General features: G+C 39.9%; 2 protein-coding genes across 2 annotated transcripts in view; one reads left to right on the top strand and one right to left on the bottom strand.

Annotated features, from left to right (window-relative positions):
* The window catches only part of rbpjb (recombination signal binding protein for immunoglobulin kappa J region b), a 48,911-nt gene extending 38,500 nt beyond the window's left edge, over positions 1-10,411 (top strand). The window contains exons 4-11 of the mRNA XM_067579079.1: positions 1,565-1,730; positions 1,912-2,086; positions 2,708-2,845; positions 3,165-3,277; positions 3,542-3,682; positions 3,994-4,149; positions 4,262-4,365; positions 5,475-10,411. Of these exons, the coding sequence (XP_067435180.1) occupies positions 1,565-1,730; positions 1,912-2,086; positions 2,708-2,845; positions 3,165-3,277; positions 3,542-3,682; positions 3,994-4,149; positions 4,262-4,365; positions 5,475-5,799 (1,318 nt within the window). The 3' untranslated portion in view covers positions 5,800-10,411. The remainder of the gene's footprint in view (positions 1-1,564; positions 1,731-1,911; positions 2,087-2,707; positions 2,846-3,164; positions 3,278-3,541; positions 3,683-3,993; positions 4,150-4,261; positions 4,366-5,474) is intronic.
* An 839-nt stretch (positions 10,412-11,250) lies between these two features.
* Positions 11,251-20,743, bottom strand: cckar (cholecystokinin A receptor). Its single transcript, XM_067579080.1, has 5 exons — positions 20,033-20,743; positions 19,230-19,481; positions 15,732-15,993; positions 15,295-15,422; positions 11,251-14,224 (listed from the first exon to the last, which is right to left on the bottom strand). Exons 1-5 carry the CDS (start codon positions 20,157-20,159, stop codon positions 13,638-13,640), a joined length of 1,356 nt encoding a protein of 451 aa, XP_067435181.1. The 5' UTR covers positions 20,160-20,743; the 3' UTR covers positions 11,251-13,637.
* Positions 20,744-23,338: the final 2,595 nt, after the last annotated feature.

Here is a 23,338-nt window from a genome sequence, read left to right as displayed (position 1 = left end):
CTTCCTGTAACTCTACTCTCACCTTTCTACCTCTCACTCTCAAACTTTTTTTTTTTTTTTTTATAGCTTCCCCACCCCCCACCCCCCCTTTCTCACTCATTTTGCAACTCTCTCCGACTCGCCATCCTCCGCCTGTTTTCTTGGCCGAGCTCGCAGCGCTGCTTGCGATCTCATCAGGCCTATCTCTTGGTAAATCAGTCGTTTGCTGGCCAACTCGGAGAGTCTGAGCACAACAGGAGAGAGAGAGAGAGAGAGAGAGAGAGTGAGAGAAACGGAGGGAGAGATGTTTTTCTGCTGTCTTGTCCAGTTAAAGTGACACCAGTGGCAGCGAGAGAAAGCATCTTAAACGCTCTTGTCACATGTGCATGCTTGTACAGGTTCAGCTATCTCTATGTTGCTGGATTGCGAGTTGCTCAATGACATACCGACACAGGGCTTCAATGTGAAAACAACACTCTCTGTAGCCAGCATACAGCCAGATCACACAAGACAAGTGTCTGAATGAGATTTCTGTGCAACTCCCGCAGGTATTTCTACCGTCACAGTCACTTCACATATACACAGTCGGGTTTCTGCCACCGTGTGCGTTTAAGTGTTGCAACATCCTTTTTTTTTTTTTTTTTTTCAGCGGTGTACATAGAGCATACGTCTTGTCTTGCACCTCTGATTACTCCCCGTCTGTATCATAACAAGGGAGCCCAAGAAGTGGGTGCGAGGAGAATGCAAATGTGCTGTCTCCCTTCTTTTCTAGCTGCCTCTTTCTGTCTGCGCTTTTTATAGGAGGTGAAAGTAGACAAACACCCACAGAGACAGACACTGGTGTTGCGAAATAGGTCGCTTTCCAGTTCCACACTGACGCACATCAATTTATTTGAAGCCTCTGTGACGAGTTGATTTCACATTCGAAAAGGCCATTAGTTGTCTTTTTTTTTTTTTTTTTTGTGATTATTTTTTTCTCTTTGACTTTAGAAAGTATTTATTCTGTAGGAAAAGTATGGAATGCTGAAATGTTTAAAAAAAAAAACAACAACTTTTAATATGAAATTCTGGTTTATATTTCTGTAAACAGATCAGTTTCATGCCGGACTGATCACGATAGCCTCTGCGAAATTAAGCTTGACAGCCTTAAGATAGAGGGGTTTAGTTCAGTTGTACATAAGAGTATGTTGATTAAAGTTCCTGACTGTGATGTTGCAACTCGGTACAGGTCTGCCCTCTTCTGGTGCAAATTAAAAGATGCACATTGAGCCAAGTCCTTCAAAATGTGCTTCTCATGAGTATCATTTACTGGTCAATGCTGTTATCTTCTAAATAATGTAGGAGTTCATCTCAAGGCCATCAGTTTGTCAGTCATGCTTTTTTTTTTCTTTTTTAAGAAGGCAGTGGGATTTAAAATGTTTTTATTCATTTGGCAGACGCTTTTGTCTGAAAAGCTCCACTAACAGCATCTGCTAACATTAAAATATTTAAGCAATTCTTATTAAGTCAGAGTAGAGGATGTCTTTTAGGTGGCCTGGGGATTCGAGCCCAAATAATCAGAGGATGTTTGTGCATGTGTGTCCAGGTTCTTCTGCCCCCCTCCCTGCGTGTACCTGATGGGCAGCGGCTGGAAGAAAAAGAAGGAACAGATGGAGCGGGACGGCTGCTCCGAGCAGGAGTCGCAGCCTTGTGCCTTCATCGGCATCGGCAACAGCGACCAAGAAATGCAACAGCTTAACTTAGAGGGAAAGGTGGGTACAACACCCCGAACACATACACTGTTGCTCTTATGTTTAGCTTCACATAAAGCTACTATAGCTACACCTTGTCCTTCAAAAATGCCTTTTGTGGTATTTCAAAGTAATTTCTAAGATTATATATAAGTTATACAGTTAAAAATGCTGTAATAATTGTCTTCTTTGCCATCACCAGAATTATTGCACAGCCAAAACCTTGTACATATCCGACTCCGACAAGAGAAAGCACTTCATGTTGTCCGTCAAGATGTTCTACGGCAACAGCGCTGACATCGGTGTCTTCCTCAGCAAGAGGATCAAAGTCATCTCCAAGCCCTCCAAAAAGAAGCAGTCGCTCAAAAACGCTGACTGTGAGTTTGTGTTTGTTTGTGATTTACACATGTTTTCGTCAACTAGTCTGATACTGTAAGTTCTTCTGGTCTGTACTATCTTGAGGGTGCATGTAGACAGTCTGTTTTATGGCTGTGATCCAACACACCATCCTCATTTTTTATTCACTCAGCTGCATCAAAATATAGCTTTAATAGGTGTTAAAGTGCAGGTTTAGGTTAAGCTAGGGTTATAATAAGAATATAGTAAGGATAAGGGATATAAAGAGGAAGAAACTTCAACAGAAAATGAAGAAGATATACTGATTTGTCTGATTTTATTTAATTAAAGTGCTGAAATGTTTAGATTTTTCTATGTAAAACACTTTAAAGTTTTCAGTATCATCATTTACAACCACCAGAGGGCAGCGTAGCTTCACTTGAGCCTCCAGTAACCCAGTTATGTCACAAGTGGATCACTTGTAGTTTACACAGTACCTCCTCTGCTAAGATTTGTTTCATGGCTATTTTCTGCTCTCCTTATCGCTCTGTTAACACAGCTGACCTGTGAGCAGCATGTCATTTTTTTTTTTTTTTTTTTAGGAGGGGGGGTCATTATGTAACCCGCCTTTTGTGTGTGTTCTCGCTCACGTTTGTCCACAGTGTGCATCGCATCAGGGACCAAGGTGGCACTGTTCAACCGGCTGCGGTCCCAAACAGTCAGCACACGCTATCTACACGTGGAGGGCGGCAATTTTCACGCCAGTTCCCAGCAGTGGGGCGCCTTCTATATCCATCTGTGTAAGTCTCGCCGGTTGTAATTCATTAAAAGCACAAAAACATACATTCAAGAGAGATTCGACATGAGCAAAGTGAGTGATTTGACTGCTTGTTAGAGCAGAAACAAACACACAAGCTTCACTTCTTTGTGCCTATTTCTGCTCATTGTAAACGTTGCCCCACGCTGTATCATAATAATTATTCATGATAGACAGATAGAAAGAAAGGGATTGATTGATCGAATGTGGGTTTGCATATATACAGGAAAACAAAAGCGAGGCTCGTGGGCGGCTGACTGCAGCTCTTGACTCTCTTTTCTGGTTTTTTTCTGTGTTTCCAGTGGATGATGAGGAGTCAGAAGGAGAAGAGTTCACTGTGAGAGACGGTTACATCCACTACGGCCAGACAGTCAAGCTGGTTTGCTCCGTCACCGGCATGGCTCTGCCCAGACTGGTAACAAACACATTATACTGTATAAGCTTAAGATCAAACACAAATAAAAACTTGTTGAAAGTTGATAGTAGCTAAGACAGTTAAATATAATGTTTCTTTATTGGTGTACAGTTCTTAATGTTTTGAATAAGCAACTTCCTGAGCTCGTGTCTCTCCTTGCTTCATCTCTTCCTTGTTTTCTATCCCTTTCATTTTCCCTTCTCTCTACTCCTGTATCTTCCCCTCAATCGGCTAACGTCTCCGTTCCTCTCGATCTCCCCTCAGATCATCCGTAAAGTGGACAAGCAGACGGCGCTGCTGGACGCCGACGACCCCGTCTCCCAGCTCCACAAGTGTGCCTTCTACCTGAAGGACACAGAGCGCATGTACCTGTGCCTTTCCCAAGAAAGGATCATCCAGTTTCAAGTCAGTGTCTCACCCAAAACACCACAGTGTGCACCGCCTCTTCACTACACATCAATTCTGGGGCTGAGGTCATCCTCAGCTGAAGTTAATCTCTCAGTCTTCACAGAAGATTGAGGATGATTGCTTTGATTATATGAAATAGACAGAGATTTCTGTGAAAGCAAATTGAGCACAGCAGCAGCGATGCCTTCAGGGACTTTTGATTGTAGTCTTGAGGAGAAGAGTCTTGATTGGGTGTAATTATTGGTTATTTCCGACCTGATGTTCATTAAAGTCATGTTTTTTTCCCCCCTTCCTTCCTCTACCGCCAGGCCACTCCATGCCCAAAGGAACCAAACAAGGAGATGATCAACGACGGCGCCTCCTGGACAATCATCAGCACAGACAAGGCCGAATACACTTTCTACGAGGGCATGGGCCCTGTCCACTCGCCTGTCACACCCGTGCCTGTGGTAGAGAGCTTACAGGTACACAACAGAACATACTAGCCTTCTTTCTGTGACTCACACCCCCCTGAACATAAATCTTTTTTTTATATGAGTGAGGCCACTAATTAATCTTCTCTGTCTTCTTGTGCAGCTAAATGGTGGTGGGGACGTCGCCATGCTGGAGCTGACAGGACAGAACTTCACTCCAAATCTGCGGGTCTGGTTCGGAGATGTTGAGGCTGAGACCATGTACAGGTGCGCTTCTGCCTCTATTTAATTTATCCCTAGGTGGTGTGTTGTTGTGTAATATTTCTCCTTCCTGCTTTTGTGAATACTGTAATTTCCCAGGTGACTTGAAGCACTCTCTCTATTTCTGAGTTTCTCTTTTTGCCTACTAGCATACAAATTGTCTACTACATCTAATTTGAGGATTTATTAGCTAATAAACTGATCAAAGCTTTCAAACTGCTCTGTCCCTCTTTGTGAAAGCCTAATGCATGAAATAAATACTCATCTCAGTTTTAATGAGATTAGTCGCCGGTGATAAAATCATTCATTCAAGTCAAGTTGTATAATCTGTCCTGTGTTGTATAATCTGTCCTGTGTTTGTTTTACCTTGTGAGAGCCAAAAAGTTTTAAAAGGTACTACAGTGTTACACCCTCGTTAAATTCTATCGGCTTAGATTCTCCCCTGTCATGTTGAGTTTTATAGAAGAATTAGCTTTTATGTGTTTGTCAGCGCCACCCACCGAGCATTCAGTCCGAGACACAAGAGGAAAATAAAAGACCAGAATGACAAAACACTGGGACCTCCTTGACTGCATCATAGAATCACTGCGATGTTATGACCCATACAGTGTGCAGAAAAGTCCACACATATTAATTATATATATGATACGATTTCCTGTTTTGTTTGGGAATGAAAATAAAAGGAATTTTTTTCATCAGTTTGATGAAATACCTTGTTTTGTCAGGTATTTAACTTGCCAGATTATTCAAAATAAGACATTTTATTTGGTTATTTGACCCATAAACAGTTTCTCAAGAAATTTTCCAGGAAATGTCCTACTAAATATCTACAAATGAGCGTTTGGATTCACATGTTAACAGGAGTTTTCAAACTAAAAGCCTTTAAAATTCCCTCTTCAGAGTGGCTGGTCTGCAGTGAGGTTCAAGTGTAAATAAAAGTTTTTAATCTGTTTTAAAAAGTACAGTTTGTTTCCAAAAGTCACTCATTAGGGAAACATATAATAACCTCAAATGTATTATTGTGTCTGTACATCCAAGTTCCAAGAACCTAAATTGTGTCATCGACAAAATCAGTAAACTCTTCGTGTTTTTTCTTCCTCTTCAAACACACACAGGTGTGCGGAGAGCATGCTGTGCGTGGTGCCCGACATCTCGGCCTTCCGCGAGGGCTGGCGTTGGGTGCGGCAGCCCGTCCAGGTGCCCGTCACGCTGGTGAGGAACGACGGCATCATCTACTCCACCACACTGACCTTCACCTACACGCCGGAGCCTGGGCCGCGGCCACACTGCAGCGCCGCCGGGGCCATCCTGCGGGCCGGCAACTCCAGCCTGCTGAGCAGCAACAGCCAGGAGGCCGGCTCCGGCGTCTACGGCCCCAACAGCACCTCCAACGCAGGAGTCACATCCTCATCCTCCACCGCCGCAGCTGTGGTCTCCTAACGCACACAGGAGGCCACGATACAATATGCCTTGAGAGCAAATATACCATAAGGTATATAAAGACTATGGGAAATAATAAAACTGACTCACTCTAAAGTGCTGCGTATTAATTTTGGATACAAAGAAGCTGAAATGGAAAAATCGGTGGGACAAAGGAGCGAACGCAGGGGGAATCTGAAGGAGGAGTGACATCACAAAGTTGTCAGCCGACGGGAATAAGCGAAAGTGCTCCTTGACACGCACCCTCTCCTGTGGTTACTTTAGGGACCTGCCTATCCAGTTCTGGTGTTTTGGAACGAAGTGAAGTTCCTGCAGGCTCAGAGCACCAGCACCTTTCTACAGCTGTGAGAATGGAAACCACAACAACAATACATCCACCGTGTACAAAAAAAAAAAAAAAAATTGCGTTGAAAGGAAAAGTATATTTTTTGCGCCGCCCCGCTCCCCCCCACCTTCTCCTCCCCCCTCTCCCCCCCTCAACCCCCCGCCCGCCACTTGTTTTATAATTATTCCTTTTTTGTTTTTGTGTTATTTTGCATTAATTTGTGGTTTCCTAAAGGGGGCTGGATGTATTGTTGTTGGAGGGAGCGCAAGGATGCAGAGGGACACACAAAAAAACGTGACGATAACATAGTTTTTATGGACCAAGGATCTTGTATAAGCTTTAGTAAAGGTACATTTTTCTCCATACCTTTTTTGTATTAAACATATAGTACACTTTTGTTACCAAATAGTTTCTATTCTTCCTCTGAGCTCGGGCTTTGTTTTCCCCTTTGAGGTCCAAAATCCCAACCTGTATGTTATTGTGACCTTACTACAAACGCCTGCTTTTTTCAGTCTTTGGACTGAACTTTTTGTTTTGATACTCTTTGCTTCTTCTGTTGGGGAAATATCTGAAGTCTGGGTTGTTAATTTACATAAGCGAAGGTTGTTTTGTTTTTGTTTGTTTTTTTTTGTTTTTTTTTTTTTAAATTGGGGAATAACCTCAGAGGGCCTATTTTTTATCATTGGTTTTTATGAAGTCTTTAAAAAGAAAAGCTTTAAGCAACGCCTCTGCCTTGCCTGCAATACTCTGTGTGCGCTATGTCTCCTTTTGGTTTTGGAAAAGTATACACATCAGTACATCTCACATGGAGCCATAGCAACAATTGCTGAATCCATCAGAAACTAGACTTCCATGGTTACAAAAATAAGTCGGTTTGTCATTTTCAAACTAATGTAATAAGCGTAGTCATTGACTTAAAAGGATAGCCTTAGTACTGTATAATATTACTGTGTACACAGTCCAACCAATCACATATCTAATATCCTGTATCTGTTCTCAAGATGTTGCTCTATTGGTCACTGTTAACGTATCAGATAATGTAGTGAAACTTTGTCATTTTGCTCTCTAAACCGCACCTAGCAAGGTGTCTTCAAGTGTGTGCTGTAGTTCTGGTGGCATTTAACTCCACAACCAAAACAAACAACAAAAAAAAAAAAAAAATCACAAAAAAAAAAAAAAACGGACACTTTTCAATTTGATGTGGCCTTACTGATAACTTCAATTACAAAAAAAAAAAAAATATTTCACCTTTTTTTCTTATCTGCTGTTTACTCACCTTGGAAGAAACTGTCCATAGCACAAAAACAAGCTATTGCCTCGCTTCTTATCACAGGAGCTGTGCTGTTTGAGCTCGTGCCGCGGCTCCAGAACCACCTTCTCATGCAAAAGCAGCCTTCTGGAGGATCTCTTAGCCGTCATGTTGGCGTCCAAGTACCATAAACCCTTGTTTTTTTTTTATTCTCATAGCGGTGCTCGGCACCTTTCCACTTTTGGTACAATGTCTCACGAGCGCTGTAAGCTCTTTTCAGCCTTCTTTTTTTTTTTTTTAAATCTCCTGTGGGGTTTTGTTTTTTTTTCTTTCTCTTTGCAGAAACAAGCGTGTGTTCATTGTAAACTCACTGTCAAGAGTAGTTGCACTCATCCGTGTTCATGGCGACCGCGTCTCCTGTAGGAGCATAAAGGCCTTCTAAATGTTGAAGATGTGCATTTCCAAACATAACAGCAATATTGTACAGGTCATTTCTTATCATGTCATCGTTTCTGTCCGCCTGAGCACTAGTTCACCAGCCAGCCAATATATGTGTGTGTGTGTGTGTGTGTGAGTGCGCGTGTGTGTGTGTGTGTGTGTGTGTGTGTGTCCGTCAGTCATATGTAGTTGCTGTAATGGATTATTGAGTCAGACTCACTCCATTTCAAAGTGTGTTCCAACTGCTCTCCAAAAAAAACAAGAAAAAACTTGAGATTCTTTTGGGTTTTTCTGTCTTCCACCAGGATCCAAATGTCTGATAATTGTGGAGAAACACTCAAAGGCAATACTTGTGATCTTAGTATTACAGTGCAACTGTGTATACGCTTCCGGGGGGGAAAAAAAAAAAAAGAACAATACTGTAACTTGAATGTCTGCTTAATGAAGTATTTCAGAATTTTCTTACAAACCCTTGAAATAGGAACAAAAAAGGATTCGCTTGCACCCCTTCGATGTTAAAAGAAAAGAAAAAAAAAAAGAATTAAGTTATGCCCCCATTTCGCCACCCTTGCCCACCTGTCCGTCATTAATGTTAAATGTTTTATATTGTAATATTGATATTTTTTAAATTATTGGTACAAAGTCTCCCCTTGTCTTATGTCAAAAAAAAAAAAAGTGCATTATTGCCCGTGCTGCCTAGGTTGGCCTGGGAGTGTATTTTTTAAAAACGAGGCCACTTCCTCTCTGTCCTGGAATCGTCAAGGAGTTGGTGCTGCAGCGGTAGTGTAGCAAGCCGCAGGTCAACCTGAACCCTTTACTCTGCAGGATGGAGGTCACAAAATCTTAACTGTAGATTTTTAACTTGAGTGTTTTTTCTATGTCAACTAGCTCTAAATTCTGAGAGTTTTTAACATAGCCTCTGCATTAGCATCACCCTCCCCTCCCCTCCCAACTTCCCCCCTACCCACCCCTCCGCTCCAGCTTGGATATTTTTAGGGGTTTTTTTTTTTTTTTTTTGTTTACATGTTGAGTCGTCTCTTTAGGCTTAACCACCCCTGGCTTCCTCTCTTCATCTTTTCATGCCCGTGCGAGTCTGGACAGAGCAGCTTTGTCACATTCGCTCAAACTAATAAAGGGGGTGATGCATGCTTTTTAAAAAAAAAATGTGTCGCCTTGACAATCCGAGCTGGTTTACAGTTGATCATTTTTTTTCCTCTTAAAAACGTCTGCGGAGTTTTAAGAGATAGGGAGAATAACTTGATAACACGCCTCACTCTTTACTGTCAAAAGGGGTCAAAAAAAATGTTACATGCCTTCTTAAACGCACGCTGTATTAACTTGGCGACAAAGCTTTCAGAGAAAAAAAACGCCATCTCATTAGCATTTGCAATGCTTTTTTACAAAATATCCATACTTAAAGGTGCAGTGTGTAGAATTTTAATGGCATCTAGCGGAACGGACTTGGCAGAAATGCAATATAATATTCATAAGTATGTTTTAATTAGTGTATAATGACCTGAAAATAAGAGTCATTGTGTTTGCGTTACCTTAGAATGAGCCCTTCTACATAGGGAGCGGGTTTCTACAGTAGCCCAGGATGGACAAACCAAACACTGACTCTAGAGAGGGCCTTTTTTGCATTTTTTGCAAGTTTCGCAGCCACCGTTGCAGTCTCCTACCCGCTTAGAAGGGGAAGGTGAGGGGGTATTCAGTCGGTTGTAATCTGCAACCTCACCACTAGATGCCACTAAATCCTACACACTGCACCTTTAACTGGTTTCTCTCTGTTTGTGTGTCTGGTCATATTTGTTCCACTCTTCCAAAAGCAGCTGTTCTTGTGTTTGTTTTGTTTTTTGTTTTTTTTTTATAATGAGCTCTGAACAATGTATGTAGCTATCCTCTAATATGCCAAATGTCTTTTATAATGTAGTTTTCATGCACTGCTAAACAAAACAGGGCAGAGTGAGAGGCAGCTTTAAACGAATAATAAAAAAAAAAAAGGAGTGTGGAGCCCTTCTCTGTCGCACTCAGCCTTACTTCTCCTTAAGACTATTTGGCTGTTTGCACTATAGAGCGCTAACCTTCGTTTTTTCTCTCACACATTTCATCCTCACTCTTTATCACTCATGTTCATGTATGTACATTTGGACTTTTCTCACATTTCCCCCTTCCTTTTTTTGTTTTTTAACACACAGCCTGTTATGCTTAGCTTTGCTACAGTCGGATCACTTTTTTTTTTGTTGTCATTTGCCCCCTCCTCTTCTTCTTCTTCTTCTTCTTCTTCTTCACGTCCTTTCACTATCCTTCACTCTCACTGTATCTGTGTATTATTCTAGTAATGGTAAGCAGAGGTGTCATTGTGGTAGTATACTCAGTGCTCAAAGGGTTGCTGATGGTAGAAACCTGTGCCGTTTGTAACATTTAGCAATAACGTCAAAACAAAGGGGACGGTTTTTTTGATAACATGCGTTAGTTTGTTTTTGTACATATTGCAGCTCCAGATCATGCTCAAATCTGTATGTCATTAAAAGAAGAAAAAAACGAGAAAAAACTTGCAATATTGGCATAAAAATGAGAAATAAAAAAGTGATATAAAATCACACTTTGTGTATGTTTTTAATCGCCGTCAGAAGCAAGTAAGCAAGTACGTTTTTCACACTTCAAATAATTCTGAAAAGCCGGAACATGTAAAACCCACACTTATGTCTGTTTTATGTAAAGCATAAACATTTCTTGAGCCATTTTCATCTTTCTTCCCCACTCCAGTGACAGCTAAGCATCTCCCAGTGGCTGCAGGGAGAAGGCGCCGGGTGGGGCTTTGGGCATTTACCAAGCCCAAATGGAGCTCTTATCCCCAGGAAGAAGTCCCAGCTGATTCCCTTTTTCTTTCCACTACTTGTCTGGAGCCTAATGCCCTCTGTCCTTTAGATCCACTTTTACTAAAGCCGTTAAAAGCTCCAAGTTAGTCTGGCCTGAGTCTTTATAGGCGCAGTTGCACGCTGGGTAAGGTCTTAATATGGTCAACGAGACATTTGTTATTCAGAGATGGGTTGTAGATTTGTACATAAGCAAGAGAACAAAAATATCATTCCCAGAAATACTTCTAAATGTAGCTGTTTCGCCAACCAGTAAAATCGCTGGGATTATGTTTTTACATTCAGTTATGTGACAAAATAACATGAGCATCATTTGTAGCGTCTCTGGGTGGTCTTTTCACCACATTTTTGTCCGCAGGCTTTAAAAAATGACTGCTCTTCAAAATAGGCACATTATCATGCAGTAACACGAAATACTTCCAAATTCAAAGTTTTCCCATGAATTCGTCAAACCTAGAAGTACAAATTTACAGAACAATATTGAGGTCATTAACATTGCAACATCGATACAAGGAAACAAAATGGGAAGAAGTTGCTACATTGACGCTGCTATATTTAAAGGTGCAGCGTGTAGAATTTAGTGGCATCTAGCGACACAGACTCGGCAGAAATGGAATTAAATATTCATAAGTATGTTTTAATTGATGTATAATCACCTGAAAATAAGAATCATTGTGTTCGTTACCTTAGAGTTCAGCTTTCTGCAATCTGCAACCTCACCGCTAGATGCCACTAAATCCTTCACACTGGTCCTTTAATAGTGTCGCTCAGTGGAAATCAGGTGGGTAATACCCGGAATTTGCGCTTTGAAGATGCAGGTGTTCAAAGTCCCACAAAAAAAATGATAAGACCTCTCCAGTTACCATAGTGCACACACAGTACAACCCCTTAGGCATACACATAAACACGCACTGGGTCAAGGACGAGAGCAGAACAATTTGTGCCCTGGAGGATGGTTTTTGAAGCTACCGACAAACATTACATCGTAGTTTGACAGGCAGCTGGCTGATGAAGACGACGAATGAAAGCCTGTTTACAAATGTTAGTATGTTTCTTAGCCACTGTCATCTAAAAAGTTGAAGTAAGAGAGTAAGAGGACCATTAAATACTGGTGACTTTACACAATGAAGCCCCTTTACTACATAGTTCACATTACTGCTGATTATTATGTTTCTGATTTTTTTTCCCCCAATGTTCAGGCAGCCATTGGTTTGCAATTATTTTTGTATGTAAAGTCAGTTGAGTTGTGTAATCTACAGTATTACAGTGAATGATAATGAAATATTGTCAACATTTTGGGAAATCCACTTATTTGCTCTCTCTCTACATTAAGTATGGTGCTACAGCCGGGAGGCAGTTACTTAGCTTAACATATAGGACATTAGTTATTAAAAACAGAAATGTAAGTTGTTTCTGTTTGTGCGGATTAACATTAAACAAGAACATGGCAAATAGTAAATTTTAGAGATGTTGGTATGTGTATTTTAGAGCTTTGGAGAGGTCTAAACTAGGTGTTTTCCCCCCGCTTACAGTGTTTATGCTAAATTAAGCTAACTGCCTAAGCTAACAAGCTGCTGGCTACAGCTCCATACTTGACACAGAAACAAAAGAGTGATATCAATAATCTTCTCATCTAACTCTTGGCAAGAAAGCAAGCGTTTTTCCCAAAAATGTCAATCCATTTCATTATTGTTGAAAGTTAATGTTGTGCTGTAAACTGTATTATCACACAAGAAAGTCTGATGATTAATGGCTGCCTGGAAAGTGGGAAAACTACAGGAAAACTAAAACGTGAAATTAATGTTTTGGATTATTTTCAGATGTAATATACTGTAAAGTATATAGTAGATAATATGTAGTTAAGAAGCTAAAACACTGGTATGGTCGAGTTTAAAGTTATCGACCTTGGAAACAGCAGTTGACACAACAATCTCGCCTCAGGGTCCTCGGGGATGCTCTGGAGCTTTCAGTCATGTAGTCGTCATCAGCAGGTGGAGTTGACCCAGCTATCTTGGAAATGTAGATGCTTAAATTTCCCTTTTTTTATAAGCACTTTAAGGACTTAATCATCAATATTGTCTTAAAAGTAAAGTTAATTCTCGACCTTGGGGCATTGCTATGGCAACTGGGCCAACTCCACCAGCTGATGAATAGACCCTGAGGTGAGGTTGTTTTGTCAACTGGTATGGTTGTCCTTATACTCCTTTGAGAATATCACCTGGGTCGAGTCATATGCGTTTGTTTCACCTTCCTTGATGTACCAGATGGGTGGGGTTTACCACATCAGGATATTGTCTATACAATAAAGGGTTAGTTCAACCAAATACAAAAAAAATTGCCTTTTAAGATTGCTGCCATCCTGATGAATTTCTTCATTCTTCAACATTTCATTGAAAAAAATCAACACCAACGTGGTTTAACGGAACACATGTCACAGTTAGACTTTGCTATGAACAGATTTCATTAGAGGTTAGTGAGAAAATATGTTTTTTGTCATTTGGTTGAAGTGACCTCTTTGTGCGTAGTCTTGGATTAATTTTGGATTATTCTTGTTGATGCAGATATTTTAAGACTATTTGGTCCCTGAACAACATGCCGTGGTAGTTAAATGACTTTAATATGTTTAAAGAGAGTATATGGAGAATATTAAACTACAAGAATGCCTCATCAAAACACTACCTCACTTTGTCTTGTCTTGTGGCCCCTCAAGGCTTTGTGTGTTGATCAGGCATCAGTCCACTCAGAGAAACATCTGGCTGTGTTGATGTGCTGAGAGCACTGAATGTACACCACTTCATCACCGCAATCATTCCCTTTTTTACCCACGTCATGTCACACTCCAAACTAAAGCAACATAGGAGGTCATAAAGTAGTCTTACAAGCACTGTGAGGGCTTTGCATTAAAACGACACACCACAGATTCCCTTCAAGAGTTCTCACTAAGACCAGTTTATGTCAGCTCACTCCAGGCGGATGCACGGATGCCGGTGTAGGTGAAGCGTGTGCTGGCTCCACTTGGCGGGGTATGACCATTCTGCTCAGTGGTTTTTGGCTCAGCTCTAGCTCTGCCTACCTCCCATTTAGCCGTTCTGCTTCCGGCTGACCTCCCTAAGCTGCTGCTCTTCCTGAAGCAGCTGCAGCAGGTGAAGGTGGCCAGCATACCCTGGCGGAAGCGCTTGTTCATAAAGCAGTAAATGATGGGGTTGACGCAGGCCGAGGTGTAAGACAACAGGTGGATGAAGGAGATGGGTGCACCGGTCAGGCGGTAGGCCGAGCGCCGGTCGAAAGCCTGCCATGCGTTGACCACAAATACGGGCGTCCAGCACAGGAAAAAGAGGAAGACGATGACCAGGAGCATGCGGATCACACGCTTCTTGGCCATCAGGTTGGCTGTAGAGCTGCTGCCGCAAACCCGGCTGACCGTGGTCTTGGTGCTTGAGTTGGCAAAGCTGCCTGTGATGCTCTTCTTTTTAGACGGCTGGAGATAACAGCCATCGCTGTCACCCGGTTTAATACTGCCAGTGCTGTGTTGTCTGTCTGTCAGGAGAGAAAATATGAAAAGACTGGAGAGTAAGAGTTCAATTTTGTCAGCAGCATAAAAAATGCTGGAGCAAAGCCTTTATTATGTAAAAAGTTTGGGCCATGTCTGTCAATCAAGACAAGACAAAACCAACAACGAATTGATACTTTTAAGTATGTCTGTGTCGCCAAAGTCTGATATAGCTTATTCCTCAGTGCCATTGTTGTTCAAAAACTGTCAAAACACATCAAACAGCCACATTGTTGCTCTGTGTGATGTATTCCTTCATCACCATGAACATGGGCACTATAGTTTATTTTGATTCAATCCTACATACACAGACCTGCTGCCATAAATCCTCACTTGCTTTCAAATGTGTATTAATCCACAGCTTAAAATAGTCCCCAACAAATTAATCATTTACACCTGTTTGAGTAATGTTTGCTAAAAACTAAAGAGCTCAGCTGTTTTATCCATTTTTATATAAGAAAATTGTGTTAAAGGAATAGTTTGATTTTTTGACAAATACGTCTTTTTGCCTTCTTGCCAAGAATCAGATAAGAAGATCGATAACCCTCTAATGAGGCTACTGCCAGCAGTCAGCTAGTGTAACTTAACCACCACACATATATGTGACAAAACACTGTTTTTTGTATGTATTAAACTAACAAGATAACATGTAAGTGAACCTTTGAAGTACTGGACAGAGCCAGGCAAGCTGTTTCACCCTGTTTCCTGTCTTTGTGCTAAGCTAAGCTGACTGGCTGCTAGCTTTAGCATCATACCTGCCAACAGGCATTAGAGTAGTATCAATCTTAACATCTAACTCTAGGCACAAAAGCAAATAAGTGTATTTCCCATAATGTTGAACTATTCCTCGAAAGATTTATGTCTTCAGTATCAATGAACAGGCTTGGCGCTGAGTGCCACAGAGAGGCTAGGGAGGTCAGACAATGTTGGCAAATTAACAAATTGTTGGTTTTGGTATTCTTGGGATTTGTTGACAATTGGAAATATATAGAATAATTCCAGTCTGATCCTTAAAATAGAAATGATTTTGAATACTTGTTATGTTTCCTTCTCATACCTCTGCTAGATTTCCTTTTGGACAGCTCAAACTTGATTCCCCTGTAGAGCTCCAGGGAGATGAGTCCATAGGCTGTCATCATGACAATCCCGGGGATTAGGAAGAGCAGCAACAACAGAGATACATACCTGCAAGGGACAAATTTTCAGGAGTAAGTGGAAGAAAATGAACATTCATTGTGTATCTAATCAACAAGGGCTAAGTGATTTAGTAATTGGATAAGATCAACAGCAATAGATGGAAATGTTCTGCTTTCTTTTGAAGGCTGAGATCCGTGTAATGCCACAAGATTTCCCAAATGGTCGTCTCTCACCAGCAGTAACAGAATAAGAAAATCAATAAAGGAACCATCTGAAATTAGCAGCAGGCTATTGCGAAGACACCCTGATGGGATAGTGAAGTTATGACAATCCTCAATACAGCTCTCATCAGCTCACCACGACTGCTGGATGACATCGTTGGGCCACACCAGACGGCACATGTGCCCGGTGCTGTTGTTGAGGCGGGTGAAGGGTTTGATGGTACTAGAAATGGGGTAGGGCAGCATCAGTATGAAGGAGGCCACCCAGGTGGCAGTGATGACCTTAGCGGCATGAGATTTGGTCTGCCATGTCCTGGAGGTCAGTGGGTTGCAAATGGCACTGTAGCGCTCCAGGGAGATGGCCACCAGGTTGAAGGTAGAGACACTTACTGAGACACCTGCACATATCAGAAAATCCAAAAATAGTTTACCAACACTTTTTAGTTTAAGTGTTGATTGAGGCTGAAGTTTGTTAAAATACCTACATAAAGCCACACATATAATTGCATAGCTGTTAATCTGAAACCTCATACGAATTAAATGACCAATTTTTTTAAGGGAATACACACACTTATTTGTGTTCTTAAGTTAAGGTGAGAAGATACCACTCTCATCTCTTTCTTAAATTTCAGACTACAGCCAGCAGCCAGTTAGCTTAGTTTAGCACAAAGACCAGAAACAGGGGGGAAGCAGCCAGCCTGGCTCTTTGTGAATGTAGAAAATACACCTGCCAACACCTCTCAAGCTCACTAAATAATTCATCTTTATTTAGTCTGTACAAAAACACAGTTTAAACCATGACAATGTAGTAGTCAATGTGTTTTACACATGGTAGTCAAGCTAAACTAACCAGGTGGTATTGATCTTCTCATGTAACCCCTGGCAAGAAATATTTTACAGGGATGGTGTGCCTGACTTTTTCTTTGCTGGGAGCAGTGACTTTTTAACCTTTTTTAACCTTTTGGCAGAAGCTAGCCGTTTCCCCGTGCTTCCAGTTTTTATGCTATGCTATGCTAACTGGCTTCTGGCTGTAGTTGCATATTTAATGGACAGGCATGAAAATGTATTGCTCTTCTCATGTAACTCTTGGCAAGAAAGCAAATATAGCCTACATATTTTATCGGGGCTGGTGTGCCTGACTTTTTCTTGGCTGGGAGTAGTGGCTTCCAGCACAGACTTCAGGAAGTTACTGTGTCCGGCTAGGAAATTGTTCTAGCATGCAACCTCTCATAAAACCACAAATTGTTGTTTTTACATCTCAGTTTTTGTATGAATTGGTTAATTAGGAAGTTAAGAGGTGCCGTTGGGTGGATTTTTGACCTTTCAACAGAAGTTAGCCATTTCCCCCTGTTTTATCGTTATGCTTAATGCTACGCTAAGCTAACCTGCTGCTGGCTGTAGCTTTTCTTTACTGACATGAGAGTGGTGTCCTTCTTGACATCTAACTTTCGACAAGTGTATTTCCCAAAATGTCCAACTATTTTCTTTGGTTGGTAACATTCCTCTCCAATTTGATTTAGCTTTTCTTCCCTCTGCCATGGGCTTTGTAACACCTAGAGAAGAACACATGCCATCCCTTACAACATGTCACTGTTTCCAGTGTAATGTTTGTGATGCTATGGCACATTAATATTTTGTCACATTAAATTTAACTGCTGAGCAGCAGCAGAGCCCATTCTGCACTGTGATCCACCATCTTTTTTACCAAATTAGCATTAACACACTCAATAACAATAGCAAGAAGACCTAGAAATACATTCACATTATCGCTGTGTACAATCAGAGAGGAGCGACACAGAAACAGATAAACACAGGGACAAATGAGATAATAATCCTAGATGACAGCTCTTTGATCTCACTAAACAGCTAAATGGAGCATCAGGAAGTAGGGAGAAAAATGAAAATCACATTTCCTAGCGGATCTACAATTGGATGAAAATGAAATATTAGGAAAGGTGCGCCATCTGTAATGACCACACCTTATTATAAAGCTCCCAGCAGAAGCTGTCTGAAAAGAGAAAACTTTAGGAATTGATCAAAATCACAAACAAATAAAACTAATCAAAAACCCAGAAACTATTGATTGTTCAAGAAATAATTTGTATTGAGGGTTTGCATATATTTATTTTTTTGAATAAACATTTCAGATTCAGGAGGTTTGTCTTCTGCCAAAAGTCAGCTGTATTTTGGGTTTATTCCTAGCTTCTTGTCTTACAGATGTGATTATTCAAGTCAAGTTCACTACCATCTCAGATCCAGGTGTTGCCCGAAAAAACAGAGAGCATAAATGGAAGGATTATGCACTTTTTTAACCAGCAAAATCTCTGTTTTACAGTCCATCACATCAGGCAGGGACAGACATTTATAGCTGTATATTGTCTAAATTGAGTGAAGATACTTTTGTTTAATATTGTCCTGGCATGCCCTATCTTACTTTTGCTTAAATCCAGCTGTTAATGTTTTCTGTACATACGAAATGAAGGAAAGTGCTTTGGAGGAATCAATTTCTCCACATTACAGGAGGATAGTAGAAGGATTGTGTGTAAGTTAATTTATTTTATATTCACTATTAAAACAGCTAATAATGCTTTGAGAGTTAAGTTTGTCTTTCTCACCTCCAGATGTTCATTAGTTTGGTTCTCCTCTGTCTCATTAAAGCAGGTGAGAACAGCGTGTTGTCCTCATTTTAGGCCAAAACCTATTTAAGTTTTATTGTAATTGTATCCATTTCCAACTGATTTTATTACCCATACCATAATTAATTCTTTGGGCTTTCCATCATTTTGTTAGGAATTTTGCTCATAAATTCAAAGTGTTCCTGAACTTGAATTTGAGGATGAATTGTGTATAATTTAGTCAAGAACAGGAAACAAACACCTAGATTGGACATAAAAAATTATAAATATAGTAACAGAAAAATAAAAGGATGTGCACTTCAATTTCCAAACAAGAAAAACTCTTGATCCCATAATTAATGTTCTTAATTGCTACAAATATTAAATGTACATCATCTAAATCTGAGACTTACTTTCCTGAGGGGGGGACTGTTTTTAATCATTTTTATAACTCAGGCTTATTAAGCACCAAGTAAATGTCAACAGGGGCATTTACTTACTGTGGCTTCTGGAGATTGGAGCATAAAGGGAAATGAATCTTGCGCAGGACATGGCCCAAGATGACTGCAATTAGCCTCTCTCCGCCATATAATACAATTGCCGGCGTAATGAAAAACATAATGATTATTCACCATGGACAACACAGAGTTGTGTCACTTTGCAGCCGCCATGAAGTATGAAGATGTATAAGGCGGCTTGAATTAGAGACCAAAAGAGCATTAATATGAAAAATGTTCACATTTAATTCAAACTGGGACGCACAACTGGACATATTGGGCAAATTACTAGTCTCTGTTGTTAATTTGCTGTATATCAATATCAAGATATCACTTAGTCCGACGACAAAAGCGTCAGAAATCAAGTAGACATTAATTGTTCACTTCTTTGAGATAGAACAGCTAAAAAAAAAAGTCAGAGAAAAGTGTATCTAACCTGTAACGATATGTCTTTTAAGGTAGCCAAAATCCCAAATATCATATCATAGCCTATATAATATATAACATCATATCATAACTTACCCATAAAGTACATGACCAGCTTGCATATGCCGTTGCCGAAGATAAAATCCCTCATGAGGTTGGGTATGAGGGTGAACGGGATGCAGACCAGGGAGACCATCAGGTCGCTGATGGCCAGAGACAGCAGGAAGAGGTTAGTGACCGTCCTCATGCGCCGGTTCCTCACCAGCACGGCGATGATGAGGCTGTTGCCCAGGACGCTGAGGAGGAAGATGAGGCTGTAGAGGACGATCCTCACTGTCTGGTTGATATCTGAGAATAGAGGGATATAAAGTGTGAGGAGATATGAACTCTGGGTGTAATAGTAGTTTAACTGACAGTCTCTCACACACTGTCTCTATATATTCTACTTAAATCAATCTTCATCCTATAAGCAAAAACACAAAATTCCTTTAATAGCCTGAATGGAATTTAATTGGAGCTACTTTAGCCATCGTCTTGGGTTTTATCCATTGAAATACACAAAGTTTGTGCCATTTCTTCCCCTATTTTATGGCCATGGAGTGTGTATAATGGCAATTCTGTCATTTTGATATTAGCAGAAGTAGTGTGCTTTGACAACATATGTGTCACTGCTAACAGCAGACTGCATTAGCTTTACAGAGGACCTGAGCCACATGCGTAATGCGCACTGACGCAAGAATGCCCAAAGCAGTCTATGTCTTGGCATGAACTGCGGTCAAAGGAATGCCTTTTTTAAGATTGAATGAAAAGCAAATGTGTTCATAAAATCAATCATCATTCGGCTGAGTGTTTCATAGTATATTTGAAAGCATTAAAAAATATAGATAAATTCACTGTACCTTGAGGCTCGGGTGAGGGGTCTTGCTCGCTCTCGCACTCCGATATATTCTTGATCCCAAAATTGCATAAAATCTTGTTCAGATCAGTGGAATTTATGAGCATGTCGTGTATTGTAAATGTCTCCATGTCGGTTTCTCTCCTGTAGCCTCAAGTAAAATCATGAACAGCAGTCGTCATGCTATTGTTGGGGATTGGGGTGGGGGGGGAAATGCTCCAAATGATGGGATGTAGTAAGGTTCCTCTCAGGCGATTTAAAGAAAAAGAAGATATAAGACAAGAGAAGAAGAATGTATTTTCCACAAGTTTGCGTGCGCTCTCCGGCTGGTGCGCTGGATGCGCTCCACTAGTGCTCTGCGTTTCCAGTTGTGGACGAGTTGCATTCTTGAGTGCTCAGCCCGCCTTTAGGTATCTGGGCAAGTCAGTGTCTGCATTTTTTTTTTTTTTTTTTTTTAATGCAACACCCAGTCATTCATCATCACATTAATAGAGATACTGCATAGCGTTAAGTAGACAATATGTTGGCTGCTTCCTCATTCTATATTGGCATCACAAATGTTTCTTATTTGCCCAATCACTTCCAGGAAAGGAAATAGTTACTGTGACTGAAATTATTATTGAAATTAAATTCATTTAAACCTCACCCTACTAACATATTTAACATACAAGCACCACCACACCAAGAAAAAACGACTGTATGAAACAACCATCACAGCAAAATGTTAACTTATTTCTTCTCAAAACATTATTAGTTGTGTAATCATCTAGGGGAAAAAAACAGATTATTATTATTTTAGGAACAAATTGCAGCTTTTATCCTGATTACAATCTTCCCACAAAGCCTTCAAAATGACTGAGTGCCCTCCATGCCCTGTGTGATACTTTAAATTAGGACCCATAGCAAACATGAACTCAATAAATAGTTCCATCTATTAAAACTGCATGAGTAGAATTGGGTGCCTTTGACTCAGGTGCCCCAGAACCCCAATACTATTTAAAACAGAAACAGAAAACAATGCTATGAAGTCATTTGGAACAAATTGATTGACAAAGTAATGAAGAATTGGAATGATAGAATAAAATACCTGTGAGATATGACAAAAAGTAAACCTCTGGGGTCTGCGGGGACCACAGTCGGTAGGATTAAGGTTAAAATGTCAGACGTTCAGTGCCAGCAGTGTTCTGTTAGTTGTGCATCTACTGTAGGCGACGTTTCAAAGCATGTTGTTTCCTGCATGTCAGCATCACTATGAGACCTTATTGTGTCAAGCTGTGATTGTTCTGATGGGTGGAGAGATAAGTTATCATTATTGCCCAAACATGCCAACTCTAATATTACGTAATCAGTCACATGTTAGAACTGCTCTGAATGTTATTTTATTCCCCACAAGAGCCAAGTAGTTATTATTGTGTTTAATGAACTCCTTAAGGAAGCCTTGGGGAGTAAAGCTGTTCGAAGAGATTACAGTATGCCTATTATAACAAAATGAATACATTTCACATTATAACATCCCGAAATAAACCATAAACAGCTCAATTTAAGCAGACACTTAAGACACTTATGGTTTGGCTATGCTATGGCACTTAAGACTTATGGCTTAGCATAGACAAACAAAAATATTTTCTTTGCACAACAGAAAAACTTCACTTGCTTTCTTTGCCCTTATATCACTTTTATTACTGCCTTTATATTTTCTTGGCCTGTGCAGTTTCAGCAGGTGAGAAGATGCTGGAAATGGGAGGAAATCGTTGATGAAATGGCTTAAAAGAGCACAGCTGAGCTTCTGATTCACATCAACATCAACAAACAAAAACAACTGAAGTTATAGTATTTGGGTAATTTCCTCATGTTAAATTTCATGTGTGAAAACCACCTTCATGTGCCTTTATCATGTGATTTTTTTCATATGGGAATTGTGCAAAAAACATACTCGCCTATGTGATTTCATTACGTGAAAAATCACTTTACATTTGAAGTCATTTGTGACAATATGTGAATTGGTAGAAGAAGTGTTAAGATCTTTTACTTAAGTGAAAGCAAGTCTATGAAAATGTAAAAACGCTCCATTACAAGTAAAAGTCCTGAAATCAAAATCTTACTTAACCCTTAAATACTGTTCAGATCAAATTTGACCCATTTTTACATTTGAGAGCAGTCAAAACATCCTAAACACCATTCTTTTAGTCTTAAATTGTATGCAAAAATTAAAATATTCCAACTTTTTAAAAAAATTTTGTGCAGCTCATACACATTTTAGTACATTTGACCTTTTGTGCTGTTTTAGCATTCACAGGACAATGAATGAAAAACAGATGTGTGGTTCAGACATCAGAATATAAACAGTATGTAAGGATTAAGTAAAAGTTTGAAAGTATTGTGAGAAGAAGGTACTTAAAGAAGTAAAAGTATTCATTATATCATTATAAAATATTCTTATGTAAACAGCATCTTAATGTTTTTGTTAGTTGAGGTGGAGCTAATTTAACAACTCTGTACAATGTTTGGTAGTTCAATCTATAACAATCCATTTTATATCCTGAAAGTTATTATCAGAAAAGTAGCTACTAACAATGTAGTGGAGTAAAAAGCACAATTTTCCCCCTGAAATGAAGTATAAAGTGGCATTAAGTAATTACTGTACAATATAAGTAGGCTGCTGTACAGTTTAGTGTATTTAAGAACAGTTTTGAGAGTCTGTACTTTCAAACTGTTTTTAAATAAACTATTTGAATACATGTAGGTCTACTTTGTCCCATCCCACCACTAGCATATAGCCCATAAAGTGTAGTTCAAATGTAATATTACATGTGAAATGCATGTTGGTGTGTATGGTGACTAATTCATTATTTTGTAAAGCCATTTTTGTGAGAAAATTTAATAGATCACTCCTTGATACAATTGCAATGACCAACTCAGCATCCAGGAGACATAGAGGAGACATGATTGAGCTCTATAAGCTTGTTCATTTAATATATGATGTCACAGCTGAGCCTGTAACCCACTTGTGGAATGATAAATATGATTTAAGAGGGAAGTCTTTAAAATTATACCTAAAGGAAAAAACAAACAAACTTCACACTTCCTCTTATAAATGATCTTCCAGAAGATGTGGTGAACTCTTTTAAAAACACATTGGATAAATTCTGGTCAACAAAGGACATTTTATATAATTATAAAGTTGATTTAAAATTATTTGTAGAATTATTGTTATTTTAAATAGGCCTGTTGTATTGTTTTGTTGTATGGTTTGTTTGTTTTGAGTTGTAGAGTCTGGTGTGGAGGATTTGTATCATGTACTCGAAACTTT

The sequence above is a fragment of the Thunnus thynnus genome, chromosome 22, assembly GCF_963924715.1.
Source record: "Thunnus thynnus chromosome 22, fThuThy2.1, whole genome shotgun sequence".
NCBI lineage: Eukaryota > Metazoa > Chordata > Actinopteri > Scombriformes > Scombridae > Thunnus > Thunnus thynnus.
This window is presented reverse-complemented; position numbering and strand designations above follow the sequence as displayed.